At 41.5% G+C, this 24640-nt stretch overlaps 1 protein-coding gene across 4 annotated transcripts in view; it reads right to left on the bottom strand.

Annotated features, from left to right (window-relative positions):
• The window catches only part of schip1 (schwannomin interacting protein 1), a 220438-nt gene that overhangs the window by 17924 nt on the left and 177874 nt on the right, over window positions 1-24640 (bottom strand). Inside the window, exons 1-2 of one of the 4 annotated variants that reach the window (XM_075473313.1) lie at window positions 23523-24049; window positions 20107-20895 (exon numbers count right to left, since the gene is read on the bottom strand). In XM_075473313.1, coding sequence (XP_075329428.1) covers window positions 20107-20895; window positions 23523-23531 — 798 coding nt within the window. In that variant the 5' untranslated portion in view covers window positions 23532-24049. Of the gene's footprint in view, window positions 1-4886; window positions 5237-20106; window positions 20896-22526; window positions 22851-23522; window positions 24050-24640 lie in introns of those variants that run through there. The other 3 variants (XM_075473312.1, XM_075473311.1, XM_075473314.1) reach the window with 3 other exon arrangements.

The raw sequence follows: 24640 nt of genomic DNA, 5'->3' as shown, positions 1-24640 counted from the left end.
GAAACAGCTCCTGTTAGCATCAGAAATAATCACCACATTGGACACATAAAACAACTATGAAAGACTGAGACAAAAACACTCTAACTGGTCTTGTATAATGACAGAAACTGCAGTACACCAATTCTGACCATAATAAGAGCAAAGCTTGTTTGAAGTCTTTTTTCTTTTTCGAAGCATCAGATGACGAATCACACTAAGTAGTAAGACTACAAGGGGAAAGTAGATCTCAGATAAGAAATAAAAAAGCTAGTCAAGGACAAAGGGGTGAAAGAGGGATGAATAGAGAGAGATGAAATTGAAGAGAACAGCCGGTGAAACCGATGAACATGAGTCACAGTCATCTGTTTCTCTGCTCACCGACAAAGAGCAAAAGATGAGAATAACAAGAAAAAAGGGGAATCAAAGATTAATACAGCTGGGGAACGGTGCATTTGCTTGATAACATCAAAAAGCTTTTAAACATATTCTCACAGACATGCACACACAAGGGTTAAGTGGAAAAATAGGAAGTGGCTGTGATTCAGTGTTGATCCCAACGGATTATGGGGAGAGTACAGCGAATTGTCTGGCTGTCCCCTGCATCTACCACCACTGGACTGCTGCTGGAGACAATATGAACAACACACACATATATACACACACAGGCCAATAAAACTGGTGTTATCTGCGAGCGGTTGGGTGGGGCAGAGTCTTCCCCACTGGATGTCTGCTTCATTACTGAGGCTGACTTCATGGTGAAGGTGAAGTCACTGCTGATTCAAAGTAGGTTTAGAGGAAGGGGTTTGGTACCTTCTCTACGTATGTACAGGAGGAAGATCTACAAACACACATAAGTGGATGTCGATGTGCACACAAAAACTGCCTGAACTGCCAGTTTAAGGGCAAAAACAGATGTGAGTACTTTTAACTACATATTTGGGACACACACACACACACACAAGGACACACACAGGTTAATTCTCGTGGTGTCGATGATGGCCTGACTGTTGGGTCAGCTGAGAGAGCAAGCATGAAAGTGACAGAGGGGCTTATTGTTCCAAGTGAACAGAGGGTGACTGTGGGAGAAGGTTCCTGGCACCTCCTGTAAGCCTGGCATCCAAGGCCAATGGCGCTTTGTGTGTTTGTGCACTTGCACAGCTATCTTTGTGAGGACAAGTTTGAGTTTCAGACCTTGAGAGTGAGGATATTTTGGTCCCTCAAAAGGCTGTTTGAAGATTATAACTTGGTTCTAGTGGTACAAAGTTCAGCATGTGTATAGGAACATTCACGTGGTAAAAATGCTACCAAATACATCACACCTATTCCTAGTCCACAAATGTCAACACACTGCTCCTTAATATCTATGTGTTTGCTCATGTGACATTACAACACCAGATTACGTGCAGCGGCAGATATGAAAGACACATGTAGAGATGCGTGCTCATCGGATCTTATTTTGGAAAGAGGAGGAAAAGAATGGGGGCTGCTACCATAGCAACCTTGTGAGAATTTCTCCATGGTGATACTCTGTGTTCCAAACAAATTGGGCTGTGAAAGGAGCACAGGGTGGCCCATCGGGAAGTCCGCTAACTCACACAGAGGCCAGTGTTTGAGGCAGCTTTGGCAAATTGTTTGATATTAGGACAAAGATGTTCTCATCTTGACTGACAAAGAGACTCTCACAAGCAACCGAATCCATGTGTGCAAACATTAAAAACTTCTGGGTAAGGTTACTTTTGAAATGTATTAGGTTAGAGTTTACTAGTTGTTCTGTTAAAATCTGATAAATAGAGTGATTTACTTGAAAAAAGAGACACAATAAAACAGCACGCATGCTTCCAAATGAGCCTGTTTAAGGATGATCTGTGCGCATATTAGGGAATGAAGTGCTTATTTCAGTAACCAGTGTCTTTTTTTTTCTGCATAGACTAATAGAAAATGAAATGGGCATGCCTTGCAGTGTATGTCCTGTGTTCTCACAATTACCTTGATAACCTCCCGTTAGCTTTAGAAATCCTTTCTTATTGTGCGTTTTTTGTTCTTTAAAAAACAAAACACCCATAAACATGTCTGAACTTGTGGTTTTAGTGGATTGTTGCAAGCTGAATTTACAACCTAGTAAATTGTTATCTAAGTAATTTCATACTTCACTGTTCAGGCTCAGTGATCGATTCTGTAATTCTAGCATTATCCATCAGTGGTATAAATTCCATCTACTGCTGCTTCTAATTTATAATTCATCATGCCACACCTCATATAAAGTTACTACCACACTGGAGCTTTCCCTAAACCCTCTCCATCAAGCTGCATAAGCTTGTCAGCACATAACATAAATACACAGAAATCCTCACGCCCATACACTGTGTGTGACAGGATTCAGCATTCAGTCATGGTTCCTGAGGCCTTGGCACGCTGACAGTGGTGTCCCGGCCCAGGATGACACACTGTGGCCAAGCTGATAAATCTCACCATCACCCTTTACCCTGCTGAGATTACTGCTGCTGCTGACAGCGATACGGCTCTGTGAGATTTATAGATTTACATGAGAATCTGAAAACAGGGTGACATATTGAGACCTAATACTCCAGTAAACACACTAAGGTGCAACGTGATTTGGGATCACTAAGCACTCGATGAAGCGAAGTGCAGCATAAAGATAAGGGAGATGCAGCAGATAATCTGTTATTGCTCTAATGCTGAACACATTTGGTTTTTTTTGGATTCTATTTGTTGGTTTGCAAAACTATCAGAAATCGACAGATAATTTTGAGTGACTATGCATCAAATGGTCACTTTACCTGATCTCTAATGGTCAGCCTTAATTGTTAAATGCCTTCAGACACTAACAGAGAAATTAAACAGGGAATTAAAGGGCCTGTCTAGGTTTCTGTCATCTTCCATTCCTCTGGCCTGTTTCTACTTTTATTCATGAATAGCTGAGGAAATGAGAAAATAAATGAGGAAATACAAAGACTATACCTTCATTAAATCAGGGAAAAAAAAGAAAAAAGAAACAATGCTGATTGTCCAACTATCCCGTGACATAAATTGTCCCTGGAGACAAACAGAAACACGGAAAACACTGTCCTCGACCTCTCTTCTTTTCCACACCAACTAATGACTCTTTGACCATTGTATTTCTTCATTAAACTAATTCCCTATTTTCTATTCTCTCATTGCCCTTTACGCCTTTCCATCCCTGAGTGGGTGTGCGTTATACATATGTTAGGGGCGCTGTCTGCCAGCTGGTTGCCAGGATACCAGTCTAATTGAGAGGCCTCTAGAGAATTGCAGTTATCAGAGCCTGAACCCTCTGTTCTCCTCACTGCTTTCATTTTTCCTGTATTCACTCCATCTCTCTTTTATAATACATCTCTTGCATTTGGGTTATCTTACCCCTTAACACTTTAACTTAATAAATATCAACTTTTTCTCAACGTCTCCATAAATTTCCTTCTTTTAGATGACACTGGTGTTGACTATTTTTCAATACTTCTTATCAGCTACCATCACAGATGACTCAGGGAGGTGGACATCCCTCTTTCTTTTGTGCTGCTCACCCTTGCTTTGACGAAACATTTCCTGTTACTGTTTCATCTCTCACTATCTGTTTGGCATCACTTTTCTCGGTCGCTGTTTCCTTCGATCTTCCCATCTTCCCATTACTCTGTCCAGCCTTTATCCGTCAAAGAACATGGCAGGAAATCCTTATCCCATTACACAAATTCACCCTGCTGACAAGCAAATACAAATATGTGGAAGATGCAGTGAGAGTAATGCAAATGTTTTTTTCAGATGGTGTTTAAAAGTGCTTAAAGCGATAATCATGATAAGAAATTGCTGATAATAATGATAATAGAGAGGTGAGCACTGCGATCGCCAGGCTTTAAAAAAAGCTTGAAAGCTTCTTTAATTTCTTCTACTGAAAATGCAACTTCATCTACAAAATGAGACGTAAATGTTTGGAGTGTTAATAACATTTATGTTAATATTTTGGACTTTTCATGTTGCAGTTTTATCTTGTCTGCAGATGAAACACTTCTAGTACATCTACAAGGCCCATTTGGCTCTCGGAGACTCTTCAAACTTGTTTCTCCTCATCAAAGAAGCTCTGTCTCACTTCCCTACTGCCTCCCCAGGCATATTCAGCTTATTTATTTTGCCTTTCATCTATCTCTCTGCTTGTTCCCACTCTATATCTCCACTGCAGTGCAGATATTCCTCCCAAGCAGCGCTAGTTATGGACGAGCACAGCTGTGATGTGCTGCACTCCTTTAATCATGACTGCTTCAATCCTCCAAGTTCTTCGTTAGAAAAAGTGGGACACTGCTGTCACATGTCCTGTTAGAGAAACCACAAGGAAAGCCCTCCAAGCTACCGTTCACATTCAAATTCTATTTATTGCTGTGCTGCCTTCACCATTCAATTAATTATGTTGACCTGCTACTTAAGACCAAGGCAGAGAACAAATTACTGAAAACAGATTAAAACGGAGATTAGCTGTGATACCACAAATATGAAGTTACATCCACAGATCATGGCTCCTTGACATGAACTGATGAGGCTTGATGAGGGAGGATGTGAATGGGAGGTAGGACATTATTCCCATGAGTCAAGTGCTCTCTTAGCAACCAGCCAGCCATCAGATTCTAAACACAATCACGTAACCACACAAGGCAAAGAAATACTCCCACACAGTCTCTGCAGTGCTACACATGTGCAACAATGTCCTAGTTTAAATCCAACATTCTAGGGTTTACGAAACATTGAGCTGAAAATATAAAACTTCATTCTTAGATCAGAAACATAACTAACTACAAATCAAAGTCAGCTTCTGTCTGTCAGAATGCCAAAGAATCAATTCAATTACAGTTGTATGTCTCGTGTCAGTTTGCTCTGAGGACTACCTGGTAAGAACAGTTTTCCTGGTGGACCATCCTTCACAGCATCCTAGAGCAGAGCTGGCTGAGCTGGAGAGAACTGGAGCGGGACTGGGATAAGATTCCCAGCCCTGCAGCGGTATTCCAGCGGGAGGGGAGAAGAGAGATCCCTCCGAGTCCCTGATCCAATCTAAAAAGAAATAAGTCACTAATGTTGCTTGCCTCCTGTTGTAGTAGGTCAATCTTCATCCAACCCTCTGCCTTTTTTATGTCTCTTGACTGCTTGTTTTCTGATCTGTCTGTTTGTTAACAGAAAAGGGCAGGGTCTGATCGCTGATTTCCCAACGCAGCGAGAGGGAGGGGAGTGAGAGACGGGAGGAGGGGTGTGAGAATGTAAGAGAGGCAGAGAGAGGGTGGGAGGAGAGCGGTGGAAAGCAGAGAGCACTCCGGCTCGCTTTTCTCCATCTGCTTTGGACTGGAAAGAGGGAGGAGCTGCAAGGTTGAACGTAAGCAGCTCTGTCCAGTGGGGAGAGGGGATGTTGGAGGGGGGAGGTAGGAAGGTGGAGGGCGTAGGTCAGGGCCGGAATGTCATTTTGCTTTTTTAAATGGAGTGAAGCCAGACAGAGAGGGGAGGAAGGGCAGAGGGGTGACTTTCATTCCTTAACCTTAATCTTAATCCCTTTGTGGGCTGCACAAAATACATTAAACTGTAACAGGACTGGAGACTAAAAGGTTGAAAATGTGATTTTATTAGCAGGAAATAAAAAAATATGTCAAGCCCCAAAAGCTGGTGCTGAATGAGATATTTGCAATGTTTAAGTAGTTATTTTATTTAAAAAAAAACAAAACAATTCATACAATAAAAAATATAGTCACTTATTTTATGTGTGAATTTTGCTTTACTTTAGCCTCTCTATGTAGAAGTACAAATAGTACATGGGCAATGTGTTTGTCTCTTCGTAAGATTATAATCCCACAGTGGCAGATGGCTGGTCTATAATCCACAAACAGGCCAACCTACTAAGATAATCGCTCCCTTCTACATCTCTCCATCCATCCCCCTATTCTCTTATTACTGTGCTAATTCCATTTTTCGTTGTCCTCTTTGTCCACTATTTCACTGAAGATCAAGTGCAATACAAATACATACACAGCATACTCTTTAACCACACCTGTTTGGCACTGACAACAGTTACATAGATATCTAATAGGTCGTCTACATTTATGCTGAAATGATGAGACATTCGAGGCATTTGCTGTATATTCAGACAGATATGATTTATCTTCAGAGGAGATTTCATCAAAAATAATGAGATCGTCGTATTATATTTTCATTCATTTTTTGCCAAGTTTTAAGCACTAAAAACAGTTTTCCATAAGAAGTTATGGAAAATTATCCTTACATACGGGGGGTGGCTGTAGCAAAGGAAGTAGGGGGGTGATTCTTCGATCAGAGAGTTGTTGGTTTGATCACAAACTTCCCCAGTCCCCATGTGGAAGTATGCAGGGGCATCTAACACAAAAGCTTGTGTTAGATAAATGCAATGTAATGTACATCACAAAAAATTGTGTATAAAATATTGACATAATGCTTATGAATGTTAAATGCTCATTTACAGTTTAGATTCTCATATTTCTAGAAATGAAGAAAACAAATTAATCGATCAGATTACAAAACAACCTTTTATATAGTAATGTATGATGATACTGGCACATTATCAACCAAAACACAAATTAAATATAAGCACTGGCCCTAAATGAGCACTGATAAGCAGATAAGGTAAACCCGGACCCGGTTGGGGCTGTTTTCAGAATTGTGTTACAAAAGCAGACTGAAACTTTGCTTGAAAATGTTGACGAAGAAATAGGTGCACAATGAAAAGCCTTTTTTGCAAGTGGGATATTATTGAAAGTGGGATATTATGATTACAGTAAACAAAAAAAAAAAACTTGTTTAATTTACCAAAATGCAGATTCAGTGTGATTCGGTAGTAAAAAAAAAAACAGTCGGTTGGCCAATTAATAAGGTAGATTTAGGCCATTTTTTTTTATAATTAGCATCAGCCGATACCTGAGGACACTAAGCCAACTAACTGACAGGCAAATCTTTTGGATAACGTAGTGTTCCTGCTGTGGAAACAAACAAAAAAGTGGGAAACAGGTGACATACTGCAATGACACAAGATCAACTTGTGTTTAATTTAACTAACAACCTGAAGTCAAAAGAGTAGGTGGTTGCTGGAAGCTTAAAGAGCTGTCGGAAGAAGAGTCAATGCTGCATTGTTTGTTTTAATAGTATATATGCAACATAACAACATTGGCATCATATCAACCACTGGCTGTCCTGTTTTCTAAAGATCAGCATTGTCCATAGAAAAACCCATGGAGGCACTGACATTGGCAATTGGTCAAGATAAATTGCAAAAATCTTTCCATATTAGATTTAGGCCAAAATCCAGTATCCTGCATCTAATTTTGAAGCCACAGTCGAGTTGTGTTCAGCATTGCTTCTGCCTTGTTCCGCTATCAGCATTCCCATAAAAGCAGCGGAACTGCTTTGCACAAAAATGTAAAGAATGTGACATTGCGATGCAATTAAATCATACATCTGTTTCCAGCTTTCCTTTTTGGGGAGATAACTATAGGTACAGACACTTCCTGTTATCTCATCCCTCCTCACTGGCCAAACCTCTCTATCCGATATCGATCTCTTTTGGGTGACGCTGCTTTTCCCGATAAGACCACTCTTGGGTTTAATGACCTGGAAGTGGATCGATGAGTTCCCTTCTGCTTTGATCTCTCCGCTTAAGTCTGCACTTTGTTGACTCTGGCTTAGCCTTCTGTGCGATGCCCAGCTGGGACAGACTGGAGCTCGGCCCATCCGGTGACACTAGTGGATATAATTATCTGTGTTGAAAGATACCAAGCAAGCTTCATGAAAGCCCTCTTAAGCTTGTTCAAGGTTACATGAAAGCTTATATAAGCTTACAAGTTTACAGTGAGTAGTAAAAAAGTGGCATAGCAAGTCGATGAATCCTGATCTTTTTTTTTAGTTCAGTGTAAACGCTGCTGTGTTTCTGCTGGATGTGTTAACATGCTTAAGAAGCCATTAAAATTTAATATATTCAATAAAATGTGGGTTGCTGCTGGGAACTTGTTTTTTTTTATACTCTCTGCCATCTAGTGATCATTAACTGCTTAAAATGAATTAAAAGCTCATGGCTAATTTAATAAATCTTGACTTGAAGAGGACTATACAGCTTGATAAAATGTGAAATCTGCCTGCTGATGCCAAACACAGCAATCTGATGCCAAATTTAAACACGCATTTGGTCTCTCGAGGTGTTTGTATGTTTTAAATGTTCACATTCACTGTTCTTTTTAGGCTAAAACCAACAACCAAACCTGTACAAATCAGTCTATTCTAAACAGAGCCTTGTTCCTAATACACTGTAGAAATGAGCTAAAGGTGTGATGTTCCTACTATAGTATTTAGATCTTCTGGGCTTCAGGGCTCAGTAAAGCCCAACGCTTCGGTTTTTGAAAAAAAAAATAAAAATCTGACACTGATTTCACTTTCTGAAGCCTCTGCTCTCCTCTGTCACCATGGCAGCAGTCAGTCCAAAGAACCCCCTGCTGACCTTCACATGGTTGTCAAGGTTACAATCTGAGTCAAAGCACAGGTGGAGACTCAGACATCTTTTTACTCACACTGGAAAAGAAGACAGTGTCTGACTCTCCCCAGGCTGTGCCGTGTGTTTCTGTGATTCTCAAATTATACCCGTACAGGTCACTTCAACTGGCAAAGAAAAAACAAAAGTCCAAAAACCGTGTTTGCTCAGAGCAGGTTCAAAGATTTTTTTCCATTGTTACTTCAACACATATTGGGCATATTTATTGATTTATTTTGATGTGCAATCATATGTAAGAAACATGGTGATTCATTCGAGTGAAACCAGTGGGGTGCCAAAGGAGCTGCAAATTGTAGGTGGCAAACAATGTAACATTTTCTACAGTTCATGGAAAATACTTGAATCTCGGTCATGCTGTGTCACCTCCTTCCTTTCTCTAACAAACAGCTTGAACTCACTCTTTTTAGCCTCTGTGCCATCTACCCCTCCTTCCTCTTTCTCTGGCCTTTCAGTGTAACAAGACTTGCTTTCTTTTTACCACTTTTCTCCATCTTCCTCCCCCTCCCCTGCCCTCCTCCCTCGCTCAGCGGGTGGAGGAGAGCGCAGATGCTTTTAGCGAGCTGACATTTTGTGCCAGTGTAAAAACACTGCATTGCAAAGCAGGTTGGCTCAGTGTGAGGGCCAGATTCTGGCGGTAATGAGCTCGCTCTGACAGGGAGGAACTGATGTGGAAGGCCAGGGACTTCATGTGTGTGCCTGCTCTTATGATTAGCCATCAGAGACTGTTCTAATAAGGCCTGCATGTCTACAGTTGGTGGTGGAAAGACTGAACATGCTGGGAATACCAGGCTGCATTAGTATTTGTTTTTCATTTTCAAAGGCATCACAGCACACTACATTTGTACAGCAGCTGAATAAAAGACTGACTAACAATTACACTTGTGCAATGACAAAGTCCATTATGAAACAGAAGTTTTGAGTCACAATGAACATTAACAGCTGACAAAACTGAGGCAGGAAGATTTCTTTAGATGCTTCTTGTTGTCTTGACAACAATGAAAATAACTATGAAAAGCAGTGTGAGGACATGAAAACATGGAAAAGAACTGATTTGCATTGAAACAATCAGTCATTGGTCTGGAGCTGAAATAATTGGGTAACCAGTGGATGGCGTTTACGAAAACAAGTGAGAATGTACAGATGACAAGAAAGAAAACAACCAAATGCACAATTTCACATGATATATTACTTCAGTAAATATTCCCCAAAGTCTCAATCACTAGTTTCAAGTCTTTTTCAAAACAACCTAAGTGACAACCTTGCTAACTACAGTCCCATTTAGAGCGAAATAGACAAAAAAAAAACAGGGTAGCTCTAACTTGGAATTGACCAGTCACGACCTTAGTGGCTTGCATAGTTTCTATGGTCATCACTCACATCCACCTCTCACATGAAAAGGTCTCAAAGATCCAACAGGATGATGGCCAACTTGAGGCTCCAGAATGGTAATTCACAGCCACTGGGTGATGCTATGATGGCTCTGTCCATCTTTCTTACACATTCTGTGTTCAGATGTAAGGATTTGCTGCTGATTTCTGTTTTAAATCATTATAAATAAAGGGTTTAAACAAATCAAAATGCTGTTATTGTGTTTTTTTATGGACAAAGGTGATTGACTAATCAGGAAAATAGCTGGCAAACTAAAGGCTAATTTGTGGTTTCAGGATCAGTCTGTGCAGGCCATTTTAAACTGTGCAGACATGCATATGACTCTGTTCAAAATACAATTCAAGTTAAAGTTCATCTGTAATATTCCATGGACTCGAATGATGAAATTGGCAACTTCATGATGGCAAGAAGAGGAGCATCTGTGCAAACAGAACAGCAAGAAAAATACAAGAAAAAGAAAATAATCTTTGTGATATGATCAAGTCTCTTTCCTTAAAACAGACTATTGACTGTCCTCAAAAGAACTGCAGTTACATCCAATAACTTGACTACGGTTTTTGTTTTTGTTGCTTGCTCAGAGACAATCAGCATGCTTGCAGTTTCTGCACTTCATGTTGACACAAATGTTAGACTGCATGCCGACAGCCGAGGAGGGTCCAAAGACCTTCATGGACTGGTGCTGATTTACGTCACATAGATCCAGACAGACCAAACTGAAGCACAGAGAGGGAAAGAATAAATCAGCCCAAACTGATAGCAAAAACAACAGCCAACTGAGGCCCTTACATCAGTAATCATTTGATCCTTATGTAATTAATCGAAGCAAACATTGTTCACTTCTTTTATCTCAGTTATTTTGCTGCTTTTCATTTCTTTGGGTGATGATATTGGACAGGAAAAGCAACAGTAAACTAAAAGCAGGTATCTTTCACAGTGTTACTTTACAATGAAGTAATTGATTGGGAAAAATCATCTGTTCAGCTCCTAATGTAATAATGATGAGCTGCAGCCCAATTTGATTCAAATGTACTGATTATTCTTGCATTTTTGGTGCGCAACAAGATGAAAGCATTCTGTGCTCTGTTCTCTCTGGCAACAGATGAAGCTCTCTGCATGACCTGGCAAAATGTCGCACACAAACATACACAAACACACGCACTTTGTCATATGAAGAGGTTTACAGCTTAGATAAGACAGAGTCAGAGATATTAATACGAAAAGTAAAAAATATCCCTTTTACCCTTTAAAGTCTCACTCTCTTAAACATGCTTTGTATTTTTAACTTAACATAAACAGACCTAGTCTAAAATCCACTTCTCTGCCCTCTCATTTGTACACACACCCAATTACACACTCTATAATCAGGAGCAGAAAAGACCAGTGTTTCATGTTTCAGCTCCACCCAAATGAGCACCCGTGTAAGAAGACAAACACAAGCCACTGTGTTTGCATGTGAGTGATTTAACCTTTTATTCCCTGGTAGCTCATGGGACAGGTGATGCAATTTAAAATCCTTCACTGACAGGGAAAAAAAACCCCATCACCTTCACCTTCTCAATTCTCACTGTCATTTATTTTTTATTTTTTTTGCAGCCTTGTTCAAAGAAACCTTCTTTAAAAATCTCCTTCTGCCTTTCTTTTACTTACACGGCCAGCCTGTGCGCAAATGTGTGTTTATGTATTCCTGACTGTGCAGCATGCAGACTGACATGAAGCTATAACATTGGAGGCCGTCTACTCCCTGCTACATAAATCCCCATTTCCTCCACAGCACGCTCTGCCACTCACAGCCTGCGCCCCTCTTTGATAGTTTTCATAGGGTGGAAAAGGGGAGCCAGGCAAAGTGCAGAAAATGGTCTCCTGCTGTATTTTGGCTGTGTGAGAACATTAGGGTATAATGCCTCCTGACAGCTAGAGGAAGTAAACAATTAGCTGAGAGGAGCGGGAATGGTAGTAAAGGACCAGGGATGTCTGAAAGTGATTTAATAAAAGAGGGAGACAAAGAAAAGAAGGTGCAAATTTGCAGCATTGTTGCAAAAATTACTTTGATCCTAAGCTGACTTTCATGCCAGAAAATATATTACACACTCTGAAGAGCAGGATGACTTTGTGAATTTCATCCACATGTCTGTGACTATGGTGAATCATATGTGACTAAATCAGAGGAAGGGTGTGTGTTTGTGTGAGTTTTTATGTATCTATCAGGATAACCAAACAAACAAGAATTAGTGGAATGTGTAGATCTGGGCAAGACATTTCCGCCTGAAATAGAGACTTATCTCCAATCACAGCAGAGCCTCTGTCTAGCTTTCGCCGGCTTACCTTGGTGACTTCATGATGGATCATCAAACAAATTGCTGCTGACTTCACCTTAAGCACTCAGTTTTGCTATTACATATCAGCACACATAGGTTGTCTCTTTGTGTTTGTTTACTGGTTCAGAAGGGGTGAAGTTATCAGGCAGGAGATTAAACTGCACTTTGAAATATGATAAGAGCCGGTGAGACAATACCACTCCCATGGTGGTTGCATGGCGGTGGCACTTGAACTTGGTATTTCTAGGAAGTTTGTGTTTTTCTACAAGTTTCAGTATGTAGATTTTAGAATTAAAAGGTTTTGGCTCATGCGAACAGGACAATTTGAATAACAACATTTTTTATTTTATTTATTATTTATTTTTTATGTGGGAGTCCTGCCTAATTTCCAACTTGGCACATGCCCACTGGCATGATATTGTAAGTCACTAGGTAACCATAAGGGAACCTTTTCAATTTGCAGGGTTAATGTTGTGACAGAGTGTACTTTATCAAACCCTGAGCTTTTCCTAAATCTAATTAGGTTTACGTTAGCTTTACCAAACATCGAAAGGCAACAAAACTAAAAAAACAGGCATCTCATACACGTCTCACACAGAGACAGAAATAATGCTTTGAACAAACTTCTGCAACCTCTTTGCACTGTGGCAAATGCTAGTCTACACGTTAAAGTGTGTTGATGCCACTAGGGGGCAGTATCGGAAATATGTGGCACAATCTGCGGTATGGGCTGCTCGAAGTTATGTTGGAGCGGATGTTGGTCCTTTAGCCCTGTACTGCTGCAGCAAAAACAGCAGTCAAAGTGGACAAAGCCATGTTCTGTGATAAGAGTAAAATTAAGCAATATATTGAAAATTGTCGCGTTGCTGTTGTCTGTGCTTTTTGCTAGTACCCCTTTTTTTTTTTATATATCAATCGTTTTTTTGGTGCTTCGCCCTCCTTGTAGCATCATCACCATGTAGCATTATGCCTGAGGCCCATGCACTGTTAGCACTGTTAGGAATGCATGTCTGTCTATCTGCCATAAAATATTCCTGTCTGCAGGGGTTGAGAGATACCATAAAAATTTGGACCAAGCCTCTCATTTCAAAAGCACCATGAACCTACACTATATCTAATGAAAAGCAGGGAGTGTTTTATGTGGTTGCAGAAAGAGGTCTACTTGTATAAAAAAGGAAAATTATCCTCCTTAGTGTATTTCCAACCTCAGTTCACATTCTCTTAAAGAGGTCTTAATAGTTTATTTTATGTTTTCTCAAATAGACCTTAATTTTTTATTTGATATGTATTAAAGACAAGGAAACTGAATATCAGTTTGGACTGGGCTAAGTTGTGATTGACAAGCCACTACCAATGAGATGTGTGGGGCTTCTACAGATCTCAGGCATCTAAAAGGCATATAAATTTGAGTCCACAAACCAGAAGGCAACATTAGAATTGCAATATCCATCCACTTCATACAGTCTAGGTAACTGAATTGCCACAGCAGATGTACCATACAAATGCGACCTTGTGCTTTTCTTCGAGACACTACTGACATAGAAAAAAAGTATGCTGGCAATGAGAATGGATGAGAGTGTGCAGGTGCATACACCACAGACAAAACATGTTATGGTTGACCAAATAAGTCTCAAACAGACTTCACATTTTCAACCACATTTCAGGGGCTGGAACACACGAGGCTCCTCAGCAACAAATACTCTTCAACAACTATTCTGACTATCCTTGAGTCCTGACACACCAAGCAGGCATTTGGGTTATTGAGCATGTTGGAACTCTAAGGATGAGATAGCTCACCGAATGGCTGTTCAAGTCTTGTGAATGATTTTACCCATTTCAGGTAACCTGTTGCAATGCTTTGCTTCTACCTTTTGCTTTCTTCTATCACAAGAAAAAGGCTGATATCAGCAGGTGAGAAGAAAAGCTTTTACGGTGCGAGCTTAGTCTCATCTGACTTTTACTGAAGGAGCTTTTCAAGAGCAGACCCAAGTTAAACAGAGGCAACTTAAACCTTTTAATCAGCTGGCCTTTGTCATAGCTCATTCTTTGAGCTCAGCTAGGTGTAACACACACAAACTCTCTGCCCCTCGAAGTAAAAGGAACATTCAAAACAGCTGCACAACACAAAGATTGGCTTTTAGTGAACACATACACGTGCACAACATATTTGATGGTACTTTTTTTAACGTGGAAAAATAGGGCAGCCAAGTATCAACCCACAAATGGTCAGAAACCTACCAGCATGAACCTGCTATTTTTGTTCACACAAAAACTGAGATACATAGACAGGAGTACAGCTGGCTTTACTTTTTGTTCTATTCTCAACATATCTACATCTTCAGTTACTTACAAAGTCAAAAGACAGTATGTCACAGCCGAAAAATGTGGCGCCCCAAGCTATAATTAAATATCAAGCCTTTTGCCAAACAACTCGTCTAACTCTGAGCATGTACGCTCTGAAGTTTAGTCTTCATTCAATGTAATCAATGCTGAAAAGATCTGAGAAGCTGGACCCAAAGCACACCTTTACAAATTGATCATATCCTCCTTTACCTGAGTTAAATGCCCAGCGTGCTGCGAGGAATCCAAGGTTAAGCTGCGATGAAAAGTATTCCACAGATGGAAAAAAAAAGGGAGAGAAGAAAAAAATCTACCAACATGGGCAGACTGTCTGGAGAAGAAAAAGATATCCTTTCATTTGATGTGTTTAGGTGAGTTTGAGCATGTGTGTTTGGACTAACAGGAGACGCAGAGGGAGACACAGTGCAGTGAGTTTGTGTAAGAAGAGCCTGTGTGTGTGTGAGTCTATGTGCAGGAGCTTTGGCGAGGAGAGGGCCGGGCATGTTTCAGCTGGTTTCTGCACATACATGGATCCACACACACACACACACACACACACACACACACACACACACACACACACACACACACACACACACACTCAGAAGGAGCAATGGTTTTGCGTAAAAGGCTGTTCCAGACACCAGAGCCTCAGCAGGGGCTCCCCACACCTGGTTGAAGCCACGCCCCAAGTCTTTGAGGCTTCCGTTCTCTCCTTACTAATGTATATGCCGACTGTTTATTCCTTCCTGCTGGCTGAACTCCATTCTTATTCAAACCACACTTCTGACACCACAATCTTTCTCTTACCTCCATTCCACAGCTACTCTTTCGAAACCTTTGCTTTGCATCATTTCACAATCTAACTCTTTTGAGACCTCTTCACACTGATTGTTTGAACCTATTCATATCCTCTATGACTGCGCTCAAGATTGCTTCAACCCTGCAATTTCTCCCATCTCCTACCGCAAAATCTTTCCCCTTACGTGGCACAGTCTACATTCTGGGAGAAAGCAGTAGTTAGAATGTTAGTGAAGGGTGGCAAAAAGAGTTCAACAGCTGAACATCCCCATCCAGAGAGAGTGACAGAAAGCTCTCTCAGATTTTGCTCTTTTCTTGAACCTAAGCTTCTGTTCTCATCCTTTTATTTTCCACAACCCATGACTGTTTCTCTGGGGCAAGGCGCTCTTGCCTTGTACAATTTGGTTTGGCTCTTGTCTTTTCTAGTGTTTATATGGTGAGCATGAGCAACACTTTCCCTATTAAGTAGTAGTAGCTCCACTGCCAGGTGGAAAATCTGCCCTAAGAAAGAATTGTTCTCTACGGTTTCGCACTGAGCAGGAAATGTTTTGCAGCTTTAATTTAAAATGGAACACCACTAATGTTGTAACATTAATGCATGACATTACTTTATCACTGGTTTAGAAAAGAACTACCTATTGTTGGTCAAACTCCAACAAACACATATCCTACACTGTTCATAATGCAATATGATTTAATAAAAAAAAAGAATAAATACATTAAAAAAAAATAAAACATCATGGAAAGCTATTTTCTCTCAGTTCTGACTTAAGGTTGTAAGTTTAATTGTTGTGCAATCTATACTGAAATGTAAAAAAAACACATCAATTCTACAAATTATGGGAAAACAGAGGAATGACCAGAACATATCTATGTGGAAGTTTAAAAGAACCCCTCCAGAATGATTGGGGAGATTTTGTAGGAAAGATGGGCTGCAAGGTTTTCTCAGTGCAAACTGAGACTTGAATGGTTTGTAAATAGTTTCAAAGAGCCAAATACAAAAGCAGGTGAGTGATGTAATTACCAGTCTTAAGAGGTTTTGGAAGGAGATATTAGGTAAAATGCGCCGGTTGAATTATCATGACAGCATTGCATTGATATAACTCTTCTATTATTTCTAGAATCGAGTGAACCAACAAATGTAATTTTATACTTTTAATCAGACTTCTCTTGTAGATCAATCAATGGAAAATGAAAACCACTTGGGTTGTCCTTTTGTATGAAGCCCCATAAAAAATTTAGCTTCACATGTTCAATATCATTCGCCTTAATGGACTTTGCACATCCTGCAGTCCTACTCTGACTGACTGTTTTTGGCACAGTTGTACAAGTTGTATACGACACTGTGTTTCAACAGGTGAGGTAGATGCTTGGGCAAGTTGGGTAGATGTTGTCAGGGACAGGGCTCTTTTCTGCACTTTTTAAAATGGAGTAGTACTGCAAGTCTCAGCACTGAGACTATCTTTTTAATCACAGTTTGCCCATGGGGTATTTTTTTAAATTGTGTGACGAAAGGCTTGGTGTATGAGCTTTGAGATTGAAAAAGAAGCCGCCGGGAGGCATAGATTCAATATTTCCTCGGTATGTGCTTTCGAAAATACACACAAGTAAATTTCCGAGTATTGAGGGCCATACATATAACCTAAACCCGTTTCTGTTTTTTTAACTTGAAGACTGGACAGGAAGGATAATATTATTGTTCACCTCTCAGCCGAGTGGAGCTAAATGAAGGGTTTGAGATTGTGTTACCTTCGGTGTTCTTGAGATCCCTGTGGACCCTTCTCTGCCACGTGCCTCCAGAGCTCATTAGAAACAAATTATGAACAGGTCACCATGCCTCCACATGCAATGCCTGCAGGCAAACACTAAGTAAAAAGCAGCTAGATCCCACACCCTAACTAAACACACCTGCAGCAATATATTGCTTCCTTTATACAGAACTGATGTGGGCGAGCTGCAGGACAAATTAAGCTTCTCATGGCATATCATACAGTGCAATCTGCAACTTTTTCAAATCAAGGCCTCACTGGTAAAGCTTTTTAAAGATCTGCAAACTGTGAACATTGCAATGTAAACCGGGTAACTAATATTCAGAGAGACTATTCAGTCTGATGGAGTTTGTCTGGTGAACCATTGATTTTGCTGATCCCTGAACCTTTTTCCATTCACCTGCAAGCAGCAGTCTGTGCTGTTTCTACAGCAGACCAGCTAAACCAGCTTCAGGGCACTTAACGACAGCAGCAGGTTATTAGCTTTGAGCTTTGCTGCGGCCTGTCTTTCTTAAGCACAGATGCTTTTGAACCCCAATTGAAGCATGAATATCTCTGTCCCATTGGACCTCAGTGACAACCCAGACGGACACACCCATCTGTATACGAACACATTGACTGTCTCGCTGGTGGATCCCAACTGAGTGGATGTCTGAATATTTAACATTGTTTTATAAGCATTAGACCCTCTTTCCTCCACAGTGTCAGGTAAGTCAGGCAAAATTAAGACCATAAGATAACCTCTAACACAGACAGAAAACAGAAATCTCTTGAGGGAACTTCTCCTAAATTGACTTCTTTTCTGCTCTTGCTCTCAGTTTAGTAACGTTGCCTACTTAGGTGCTGTTTACACATACCCGGGTATTTTGATAAACGCATATTTTCTAACCTTCGTTTGCAAAAATAACTAGGTGCACACAGCCTCGTTTTTAAAAAAAAACACGTCTACATTGATCAGCATAAAAACGCTATCAAGAGCTGTTAAATTACGCCAAGCCTGACGGTGGCAGTGTTAGAACAATGAGAATTCCACACAAGCTAATCAGAAGCCCAATAGAGAACCGCTGACAGGAAGAACTTCGAAAAAATGTATTTCGTTGTTCCTATGTTTCCTTCGTTGTTCCTAGTTGTTCCTAGTTGTTACTATGACGACAACTCCTCATTCTCAATTGCCCAAAACTCCGTTTTTGTCTCTTTCAACCAGTTTATACACAAACGCTAAACAGAGTTTTTAAAAAATCTAAAAGAGTTTTTTTTATGCCTCGTTTTCGGAGGAAAAAACTCTGTTTGTGTATAAACGAAAGGCACAAACGAAGGGAAAGGTCTTCGTTTATCAAAATACCCGGGTATGTGTAAACAGCACCTTAGACATAGGACCAAGGAGCACAGAAATTATATTAAAAGTGGAACTGTCAAGGATCTAATTTTGTGTAAGATCTTCCATTATATCTGATCCTTGATGAGGTGGGATTACTATGCAAATTCCAATTTCTTATCTAAACTATTGAATGGTTTTCCTGAGGCTTGGTTGGATGTTATTGCACCAATATTTTAAAGATCACTGTTGCTGTATCTGCAACACCAAGCCTTCAGTCTGCCTTAAAGTATACACATACAAGGCACCTGCAGAGAGCAACAATATGTCAGCGGTGAAGAGCATATGTGTGAATTCATGTGATTCTGTGTGTGCATGCAAAAGATACTGGCTACATATGGCTCAAGAAATTCCTTCCACCCAGTTCAAATATACCACGGCCTTATGTCTAAAAGTGACAAGATGGGGGTGGGCAGGCTTTCTCTGGTCTAAAGCACAGCAGGGGGTGATTCTCTTGTTTAAGATGGACAGCAGTTAATGAACACTGACACAAACACACGAGCCATGCGGCCCAGAACTGCTTACTCCTCTTCCTGTCCTTTTCTCCCTCCTTCCTCCCTCCTTCCTCCCTCTCATCCCCCACTTCTCTCGCTGCATTCCTGACGAGCCTCAGGGAGACAGAGGGGGGGGGGCTCCAGGACAGACAAACAACACACACGACACACTCACAATAGCACTGGCTGCAGCTATTGTGTGTGTCCACTGAGGAAAAGGTCTTGGAGTTCGCATATCAATGGTGTGCACCAATCCAGCTTTTTTTCAGGCACACATTTGCCCTCAGTTAGTTCTACTCAGCAGTGTTGAAACTCCAACTGCTGTGTGCAATTTCCTCCTGTTCCTCCCTGAATATTTTAGAGCTACACCCTTTTGGACCAACAGACTAACCATAAAACATAAAAGTGACTCAGACTATGATTTAAGCTGCGGTGTAATAAACGGGTAGCCTTTTCGTGCTGGAGCTGCTGGTGAGGCATGAGAGGCCGGCAGCTGTTTTCTGCACAACGTCAATGCAACACTGACCTCTTCTGGTAGAAACATCATATGACCACAACAAAGAACATACTAATCTTGAGAAATTTGGTTACACTGTGACTTTCATTCAGTGCTAACAATTATCCAATTTTAACAGTTATGTGCTGAGATGACTCGCAGTAATAAGAATGGTGTTACATTTCTGAATTTTGCTTAACATGTGCTTTGACTTAAAGACTCTGAATCAGTCTACTTCCTGGTGATATCTATTTCAAATTAACTGTAAGAGGTGTTGAATCTCTTTTACCTAGCTGCTCCCTTATAGCCTCCACTTCCTTCCAGCTGTGCATACTTTCGTGATAGTCACTTTAATGGATGGGTCACATAGCTTTACGCTACATTAGCCGACTAATCCCTCTTCTTTACTCTGGCTAATCTCACCTTGCTTTCCAGGATCCAGCTGACATGGTTAACTGCCAGAATTAAGCTGCCCATCAGTGCATTATGAGTGAGATGACCTTTGACATGCATTAGCAGTAAAGCTCAAAATCTGAAAGACCTACAGAAAGTCACAGAAACAGCATGCACACTCACTGAGGTGTAGTTGGTCTTGCCCATGTTGTGGTTCTGGTTTTGGTTGAGGTTTTGGTTCTCCTGCTCTCTGCACTGCAGACCAGCCAGGTGTCTCTCCAAGGCAGCCCAGTCCATGGTGGGCAGAGGCTCTTCCTCTACACCCTCCTCTCCTCTGTACTCTCGTGTCAGTCCCCCAGTTCCCTCACTTAGTCCTCCTCCTCCTCCGCCTCCTCCACCGCCACCCCCTCCACTGCTGCGGCTCCCCCTGCCTTGACTGGAGCTGCGGCTGGGTTTAGCAGTCCCTGTGCCCCCCCGTGGTGAGCTGGGAGAGCGGAGCTGGTTGCTCCGGGGCAAAATCAGATTTCCATTCTGTTTCAGTTCTGCTGGAACGGCTGCTACAGAGGTGGCAGTGTGTCCTCCAAGGGCCGGCAAGGGCGGGACGGTCTTCACATCCTGGAATTCTTCAGCAAGGCTGCGACTGTTTACTGTCTTCCTGTAGCCTTCGTCAAGGCCATCAACACTAACGACGCCCTCTCTGCTTTCTCCTTGACCAGAAGGCTGTGGAGATGTAAAGTCTTCTCCATATTCACTCTCCCACTCCTCTATCACCTTCTTTTTATACTCTTGGTAGTCCTCATCCTCCTCATAGTCCTCTAAAGTGACCAGATCTGGGGAGGGGGAGGATTTGTAGTCCTCTAAAGTGGCCAGGTCAAGAGAAGGAGAGCAAGGTGTAACCTTGTTGGAGTTGGACTCTGAGCATGAGCGACTGGATGCATCACTTCCCAGGTCCATGCCATCCTCCCGATAATCCTGTAACAACAAGAACAAAAAGACAGAAAAAAATTAGGTTAAGGACAGGAATGAGGGTCTTAAAGAAGAAGGTGGAACATGGAATTGGAGGGACATTGCTTATTGGACATAACCCATTAAAAAAGAGGGAAGGAAAAGAGAAAAAGAAAAGGACATTTTAAGGAAGTGTGTAGATTTGGATTAGATATACCAGTGTTGTGGTTTGAGACAGACAGCCACTAAGCACTTCCTGACCTGCAGGAACTTCCTTTCTGCTGCAGTTTTGCTGTCACTGTCTCTATTGGTCTTGTTTTGCAGTCATCTCCCCTACATCTGCACTCTTCTGGATCTCCTCACACTTACTAGACAATGCTAACGGAACATTTCATTCCTTTAACATTCCCCCTCTTGAGCAACATTTCACACACACAGCGAGGGTGGAGTTTGTGTGGCTGAATGTGTCAGAATAAATATCCCACCACCTACTGTTACATCTGCACAACACCACAGGGACAAAACAGGGTGTTATGAGTGCTGGGAGTGAGTGACGGTGACATGTTAAGACACAACTCACCAAAACTATGGCATGAACAGGTGAATCCAGAGTTTTTCTCTAACCTTGGCGCCGAAGCTCCTGCAAGAGCCACAATCACCATCTGACTGATTAGTGCACAGCTAATGAAAATGTCCCTGTTGTTTACAACTCTCCACAAATCTCGACCTGACCTGAGCCTTCCCTTGTAGAGTTATTATTTTTTTTCACCACGGGAGCACATTAATACAGTGTTGACACTTTAATACTTTATGAAAAGAAGGCACACCCAAATTTCTCTCAAAGTAAGAGAAATTAACAACACATTCCTCTGTGACCACATTATGAGCTGCTCTGGAAATGAATCAATTATGAATATTACTGATTGTAAACCAAGAGGACTTAGAGTAGATCTGCCTTTTGCAAAAGACCCAACAGGGAGAGAAACCAAGTGTTAGGGATTCTAGATCGTACATGAGCGCTGTTCACGTCAAAGGACAGTGCAGAAAAGATCTACACTGGGACAAGCAATGTGACTCAGCATCTTAGAGACAGTATAAAAAGTGCTGATGTGGTGTAGAAACGTAAAGCCACCCTGCCTTGAGGAACTTGCATTTCTGCATGAAGAAGGTAAAAGAAAACGTGAAGTGAAGAAGTGAAGCTGCAGCAGAGATGAGGTTGACAGATATATCCTACAAACAAAGCCACAACCTGTCCTTCCCTAGATGAAGCAAGGCTAGTATTAAAAAAGTATTGGAGACATATTGCCTGGCCATTGAAATGTTGGTACCTCAACGGTGTCCAAAAGGGTGGTTAAAATTCACTATTGTTTTATTTTCACACCATAATAAACCAAACCAGTGCTAGAGAGTAGATAAATGCTTTGCTTGAATAACACGTACTATGATGTCAGCAGGTCCTTGGGATAATTTTCCACATGCGTGGGTTCTTGTCATGAAAATGTGAAGAAACCCGGCATATAACATCAGCCGATGGCCTAATACTAAAAACTCCTAATAAATAATACATTAAACTCCTTTCGGATTTTTAAAAGTGGCCAAACGTAGCCTACGCATATATTAAAATTTGAATAAATCAATACAGTAGGGAACAACCTTACCGAGGTGCTCATCGAGTGCGCTTGAACACTATGCGGTCACAAGTCTCCATGGTGTGAGAACCAGCCTGTCATGTTGGCTTTGTCACCCTGTAAGTGCTACAAAAACCCGGATTCAGGAACTACGATCGCTTCAATTCGATTCAAATCTCAGCCACCGATCCCTTCCGTTCCGATCCCGATTTGCGCAGCTTCCTTGGTCTCCATATATCTATTACCGCGTCAGTGCATGATGGTCACATGATTACAATAATGGAATCATTTAAAGTGTGATGATAAGAAAGACAGAAAGAGGTGGCAGTCACTATGAGGCCAGGCTGGAGCGGTAAAGCTGATCCGCTGTGGGATTAACCGAAGCGCAGGCAGAAATACAGGCTGGATTTGGCCGACAAATTACATGCAAATTGACAGCTGCACCGATATCCACCCCACAGCCGGGCGACTGTTTTTGGGGGGCGGGGGGGGCTGTTTCATTTCTGTGTCAAAGACTATGTTCACAGCTCTGTCCTCCACTAGTTGGCTTAAGGGGCATCACCGCATACGCCCAGTCTGTGCATGCACTGAGTCCACTGCAAGTGGCATTTCTGCAGTTCCATGACTACATCTGATGACACAGAGGTAGTAGTTTATCTTTATGAACATATATAGTTGAAAAAAACAAACAACAACAACAACAAAAAAAAACCCCACATCACTCGGCTAAAAGAGGCTGCATGTGCTTCTTCAAATTGCACAGTCATTCATAGGGTAGTCAAATGATGTAATGTTCCCAAAAAAGTCCCAGGAGGAACCTGATATCCCCCGGCAACAGCAGCGACAGAAACGCCCAATACCACACGGCGGATGTCACCCACAACAGCGGTGGTCTAACTGACCCCTTGTTCATGCACCATTATCGGTCAAAATTAAAGTCAGTGCCTGCATGAATTAAAGCCACGGGAGCTAAAAGTAACCTGGATGCACAAAACAAAGCTTTCATTTAAACGGACCGATACTCACTGTCATCATCTTTGTAGCTTCCCTTCCACGTCAAGACATGGTAAAGTGTAAATCCCAGCTGTTAGACAACGGTGATGAGGCTGAGTTGTTTCACAGTGAGCTTTATTCTAAGGGCGGGCGGCGATGAGGCGATCTTCGCCGGAGAAATTACAGAGAGCCGGTGGATAATTCACACCAGTCATCGCTCTGAGTGGAGTCTGTCCACAGAAGAGCCCGTCGGAGTGTTTATGAGTCCTGGTAGAAATAAAAACAGGCTAAATATCGTGGATGCCCTGTAATCCCAGCAGGTCAGCGCTGCCTCTGTCCTCTCCTCCCTGGCGAACAGACACGGAGAGATGCCCAGCCGGCGGTTCAGCCTGCGCTCTCTCGCTCCCACGTCAGCTGGAAAATTAATAGCTTCGGAGTAAAGTGCGACCCCCTCTACTATGGGCTTGCGCACGTTTCAGGGATTTCACACAAGCATGCTGCCTTTACAAACAAGACTTAAAACTAAGCATGTGCTCCCCAGCTGGCACGGATCCCGCGTTAGTGGCGGCGGCTCTCTAAATAAGTTGGCTCTCTGTCGCAGCCTGCCGGTCTGAGAAGTGACGAAGACAAAACCCAAACTAAAGCCCAACCTTCTGCACTCATTGACCTTGCAAACCAAAGTTGAGAGTAGAGAGTGGAAACTTTTTAGGTATATTATTTAACATAGTTTTTGGTATTCTGAATCTATTCCACCCCACACACAGAACTATGAGATGACACCACGTGGATAACTTGCACATCAGTGCAGGCACAGTTAAGGGTGAACAATATGTGGAGCTCCCAGAACACATCTTTTTCAGGGAAGGCCCTGATTATTTTGTATCACTGTTTTAAAAAGACATGGCTTGTTAATTTGTGTGATAAACTGGCCGGCCTGCAGTCCTAACCAGTCTCTAAATGAATTCATTTGAAAAAAAAAAAAAAGATAGGACTAAGTACACTCCAAATTGTTAGTGCAGCAAAAAAATCTTCATCAATACTATCACATCCCCAAAATGTCTTTGAAAAATAATATCTGTCTAACTTTACTTCTTGCATTGCCAACAAACCTTGAACATTATAATTTTCAAGTTTAGAAAAATATCCAGCTA

The sequence above is a fragment of the Odontesthes bonariensis genome, chromosome 9 (assembly GCF_027942865.1).
Source record: "Odontesthes bonariensis isolate fOdoBon6 chromosome 9, fOdoBon6.hap1, whole genome shotgun sequence".
Classification (NCBI taxonomy): Eukaryota; Metazoa; Chordata; class Actinopteri; order Atheriniformes; family Atherinopsidae; genus Odontesthes; species Odontesthes bonariensis.
The sequence above is the reverse complement of the archived record's forward strand: the minus strand, read 5'-3'. Positions and strand labels throughout refer to the sequence as shown.